The sequence below is a fragment of the Falco punctatus genome (genome assembly GCF_963210335.1).
Source record: "Falco punctatus genome assembly, chromosome: 17".
NCBI classification, from domain to species: Eukaryota; Metazoa; Chordata; class Aves; order Falconiformes; family Falconidae; genus Falco; species Falco punctatus.
Window position 1 is genome coordinate 8,006,032 of NC_137597.1, and position 4,904 is coordinate 8,010,935.

The 4,904-nt window shown below is 64.9% G+C and overlaps 1 protein-coding gene across 1 annotated transcript; it reads left to right on the top strand.

Annotated features, from left to right (window-relative positions):
• The first annotated feature begins 1,342 nt into the window (after positions 1-1,342).
• Positions 1,343-4,411, top strand: OLFML3 (olfactomedin like 3). The gene is made up of 3 exons (XM_080367827.1): positions 1,343-2,263; positions 2,633-2,918; positions 3,350-4,411. Exons 1-3 carry the CDS (start codon positions 2,156-2,158, stop codon positions 4,132-4,134), a joined length of 1,179 nt encoding a protein of 392 aa, XP_080223953.1. The 5' UTR covers positions 1,343-2,155; the 3' UTR covers positions 4,135-4,411.
• The last annotated feature ends 493 nt before the right edge of the window (positions 4,412-4,904 follow it).

Genomic DNA, 4,904 nt, shown 5'->3' on the forward strand with positions numbered 1-4,904 from the left:
TTCATGTGGCCACTTGATTTATTAAAGGGGGTGGAAAAGGGGGTTTGGCATATCCAAGGTGAAGTATCAGCACTGATTTAATTGTTCGCTGCTGAGATCATGGTGCCACTGCACATTTGGGGCAGCGCGCGATGCAAGATGCTCAGCAAGCTGGTTTCAGAGCGGCAGCAGCATGGGTGGCACCGTGTGGCACCGTGCCACGGTGCCGGTCGCAGAGCCGGGCCCGGGCTGGAGCAGCCCCTGGCTCTGCAAAGGGTCCCTGGGGCTCTGCAGCTGTCAGGGGTGCTTGTGGTGGGGGAACCACGATCAGGACTCTCAAGTGGAAAAAGAGCTTTCCCATCACCTTGGTTCATGTTCATAAACACATTTGATTTTGCACATCTGGCTGAGGTACCTGGGCACTGCTGAAGGTGGCTGTGCTGCCATGTTGCCTCCCGCTCTGGTCTGAGTCCCACCTGGGTTAGATGCTGCTTTGGGAGGTGCCGAAACACTAGGGTACCCGGGTGGGCTTCGGCAGGAGGCGAGGGCAGAGCCAGTCACCTTCCCGAGCGCGGTGACGTGGTGTCCTGTCCTCGCTGGGGAAGTTGCACAAGGAAAGGGCTGCCGCAGCCCCCTGCCTGGTGCTGGTCCCGGGGCAGACCCCGACCCTCCTGGGCCCAGCAGCCTGGCCATGCCAGACGAAGGATCCCTGCGCTGGCCAAGTCCAACGCGCTCTGCAGAGCAAGGGACCAGTGCCAGCCTGAAACTGGTCCAGCAGCAGCATGGCAGCACCGTGGGACAGATGGATAGCAGGAGTGGGGGCATCACAGATGGAAGCAGGGGCATCACAGGTCTAGGAGTGTCACGGTGCCACGGGTGGGTTCCTTCAGCCACCCCCCGAGCACAGGAGGGGTGAGCGCTGCTGTGCTCAGCGCCACTGACCCAGCTGGCAGAGATGCACCCCAGCCGGCAGTGGGCTGCACTTTACTGGCAGCCATGTGTCCTGCTGGGAACGGCGGCGGGTGTGAAAGGCAGCAGAGAGGTGCTGGGGCCCAGCCTGGCCTCAGCTGAGCCTGGGGCCATGGGCGGGTGGTGCTGTGTTGGGGTGCAGGGTGCAGGTTGTGGGGTGGAGGGTGTGGGTTTCAGGTTGTGGAGTGCATGGTGTGGGTCTTGGGGTGCGGGATGGGCATTGTGGGTGCACACGATGGGTTGTAAGGTGTGAGGTGCAGGCTGCAAGGTGTGGGATGCAGGGTGGGGGTTGCGGGGTGCAGGGTGCGAGCTGAAGGGTTTAGGGTGTGGGATGCAGGATGTGGGGTGCAAGATGCAGGGTGCAGGGTGGGGGTGCACATGGGGGGTGTGGCGTGCCGGATGCAGGAGCACTAGATGGCACACTCGCCCCACGCACAGCACCGCAGCGCTGTGCATGGATGCGGCCGGTGCTGAGCCCCGCGCAGACCCCGGGGCCCGCGGGCCGGTCCCCGCAGCACGGCCAGGCCCAGGAGGGCTGCGGGTGTGACCGCGGGCCTGGTTGCGGCCAGGGCACCGAGCCGCAGCCTCCGTCCCGCGCCCTGCGCCTGGGCCTGCCCCGTGGCACGGGGACGCAGAGGCCTCCCCCCGGGGCAGCCTGGGGAGCAGGTGCTGAGCAAACGGCCCCAAACGGCGGCATCGGCGGGGCAGCCCCTGCGTGGCCGCTGCCTGTGACCGAGCTGCCGGGCCTGGCCGGCTCTGCGCGGTGTGACCCCCGTGAGGCGGGCACGGGCCAGGGGGTGCCGCGGGCTCGGGGGGCTGCCGGCTGTGCCGCCGGCCCAGCTTCGTCCCCGCCAGCCCGGCTGCTCGGCCGAGGCAGGCTCGAGGGGGCCACCTGCCTCAGGCGTCTGCAGCTCGGGCCGCCGGGAGCCTGTGGCTTCGCAGCAGGCCCAGCTCGGCCCGCGCTGGCCCAGGCCGTGCCCCCGGCGCCGGGCACAGGCCTCCCCCGGCTGCGCAGGGCACCGACCCCGCGCCCCCCGCGCCCCCCGCAGCCGCCGCAGCTGCGCAGGCACCCGCCAGGGCGCGAAGGGGTTAAGGCGCCTGAACCCGGCCTGCGGGGAGGGCGCAGCCCCCCGCTCACATCTGGAGTCAATAAGGGCTGAGGCCGGAGCATTCCTGAGCGCTGAGGTGGCGGCGGCACTCCGAGGCCATGGGGCCCTGGCGCTGCCTGCTCCTCCTGCCGCTCCTGGCCGGGGCCCTGCGCGCCCAGCAGCAGCAGTTCATGGAGTACGTGGAGCGGCGCCTCAGCCTGCTGGAGGTAGGGCCGCGGAGCTGCCGTGGGGACCCCGGCCCAGCGTGAGCGTGGCGGCGTGGCTGCCGCGGGAGCACCGTGGGGCTGGTGGATCGCGGCAGCGGGGCCATCGTGGGTCTGGGAACGCCGCCGGCCTGGTGGTGTCCGCTGCCAGGGCTTGCGGGTCCCGCTGAAGCAAGATGACCATCGCGGGTCAGGGAGCATCAGGGGGGTCAGGGTGCGGGGTGTGGCAGGATGGGACCGGAGCGAGAAGCAGCAGGATTGCAGCGCCTGTGGCTCCGGGTCCCGCAGCCACACGTGGGCGGTGGGATGGCTGCTGTGGATGGGCCGTGAAGTGCGGAGAGGTCTCCCTCAGTGTCCCCTTGGCCACCCCAGGAGAGGATCTCACAGTGGCATGACCAGAGCAGCCGCTACTCCGCAGAGCTGCGGGACTTCAAGAACCAGGTACTGGGAATGCTTGAGACAGCAGAGAAGGAGCGGGAGACGATGCGGTCGGAGGCAGAGAGCGCAGCGGTGCGTGTGGACCGACTGGAGCGTGAAGTGGACTACCTGGAAACGCAGAACCCCGCACCGCCCTGCGTGGAGGTAGATGAGACACTGATGGAGAAGCAAGTGGCCACGGCCAAGCAGAGGAAGAACGAGAAATACACCAAGCTGACAGGTGAGGGGCTGCCGTGGCTCCCTGGGGAGGTGGTCCTGGGTGCGGGTTAGCCTGGGAATTCCCACCCCACCCAGGTCCAAGTCCGCCCCGGCCACGCACCGTGGCATTACGTCCCAGCAGGGCTTCTCTCAGGTGTCTCTGGCACAAAATCCTGCGTCCCCACAGCTGCCAGAGCTTCAGGCTTCACCAAAGCCCTTGGGGCAGGGACTGGGGGATGGTAGCCTTCCCTGCCCATGACACCCTGTGTCACACAAGGGGACTTCTTGATGCCACCAGGGTCTGCACTGCAAACTCCGCAAGTTTTCAAGGCAGTTGCCAGGGGGCTGGGGTGGGACACAGTGGGACCTGTGGGACCCTGGTGTGCGGTGAGAGCGGTGCCCACTGCAGGGCTGGGTGGTTCCCAGGCTTTCACACCTGCCCCACTCTTGCAGACTGCAGCGACACCATTGCCAGTGTCAGAGCCATGAAGATCCTGAAGCGTTTCGGCAGCACCTCAGGGCTCTGGACCAAAGATGCTGCGGGGAACTCTGAGAAGATCTATGTCTTTGACGGCACTGCCAATGACACTGTGTACGTCTTCCCCCGCATGCGGGAGTTCACCCTCTTCTCTGCCACCCGCAAGGCTGCCCGCATCAAGCTTCCCTACCCCTGGGTGGGCACCGGGCACCTTATCTATGATGGGCACCTCTACTACATCCGCCAGCAGGGCCCCTTCCAGGTGATCAAGTTCAACCTGGCCAACAAGACAGTCGTGGACAGCTCGGTGTTCCCAGCCGAGGAGCAGATCCCTGTCTTTGGGCTCTCCCCCTTCACCTACATCGAGGTGGCGGCGGATGAGGAGGGGCTCTGGGCCATCTACGCCACCAAGGAGGACGAGAAGAACATATGCCTGGCCAAGCTGGACCCCACCTCGCTGGACATCGAACAGATGTGGGACACACCATGCCCACGGGAGAACGCTGAGGGTGCCTTTGTGGTGTGTGGGGCACTGCATGTGGTCTACAACACTCGCCTGCCCAGCCGCTCCCGTGTGCAGTGTGTCTTTGATGTCAGTGGCACGCTGTCCCCCGAGGACGCCTCCCTCGTCTACTTCCCCAAGCGCTATGGCTCCCACTCCAGCATGAAGTACAGTCCCCGGGAGAGGCAGATCTATGCCTGGGATGACGGCTACCAGATCATCTACCGCATGGAGATGAAGAAGAAGCTGGAGGTCTGAGGGGCCACGGCAGGGCACCCCCGCATGTCTGGTCACCCTGCCCAGGCAAGTGCAGCCCTGGCCATCTCACCCCACGGGGCACAGCTGGCCCTGGCATGGGATGGCATCTCTCCCCTTCTCCCACCACTGCAAAATGGTGAAATGCTGGACCCCCACGCCTGGCAACCCTCCACCCACCAGCACCAAGCATCCCTGGCCAGGACCACCCTGCAGAAACCAGGACTAATTTAATGAAATATTCTTCTTTGTGATATAATGAATAAATACTATGCAGCGAGCTGCAGACACCTGCTTGGGGGAGCATGGGGCACTGGGGCCAGGCTGCCAGAGCTGTGGGCTCCACGTTGCCCCAGAGTCACCCCAAAAGACACTTCCCAAGGGTGGGGTGTCCGTGCAGGGCTGGCCAGAGCAGCGAGCACAGGCAGCTGCTTGGGCTGGGGGGCTGGGTTGGGGGATTGGGCAGGGGCCTTGGGCAGGGATTTATTTTGGAGCATTGGGGAAGGGGTTTGGCCAGAGCTTTGGGCAGGGATTTAAGCTGGGACTTCGAGCAGGCTCCTGCTGCAGCAAGGGGACCCTCTGTGCCTCGCCAGGGCTGGCCTGTTTTGCATGTACAAAACTGTGAGCAAAATCCCTTAATCTGAGAGAACAACTGGAGATTTTCCTCGCGTGCCAGGGAGGCGTCCTAGCCAGGAGGCACCAGATGTTGCTGATTTGCCCAGTTAATTTCTAATGAAGCACAGTTCTTGTCCCCCTGCAGCCGCAGGATTGCC

Coding starts and splice junctions, on each gene's coding strand:
- OLFML3 (XM_080367827.1), top strand. CDS start 2,156: ATGGGGCCCTGGCGCTGCCTGCTCCTCCTGCCGCTCCTGGCCGGGGCC. Junction 2,264..2,632: donor GGCGCCTCAGCCTGCTGGAG/GTAGGGCCGCGG, acceptor TGGCCACCCCAG/GAGAGGATCTCACAGTGGCA. Junction 2,919..3,349: donor GAAATACACCAAGCTGACAG/GTGAGGGGCTGC, acceptor CCACTCTTGCAG/ACTGCAGCGACACCATTGCC.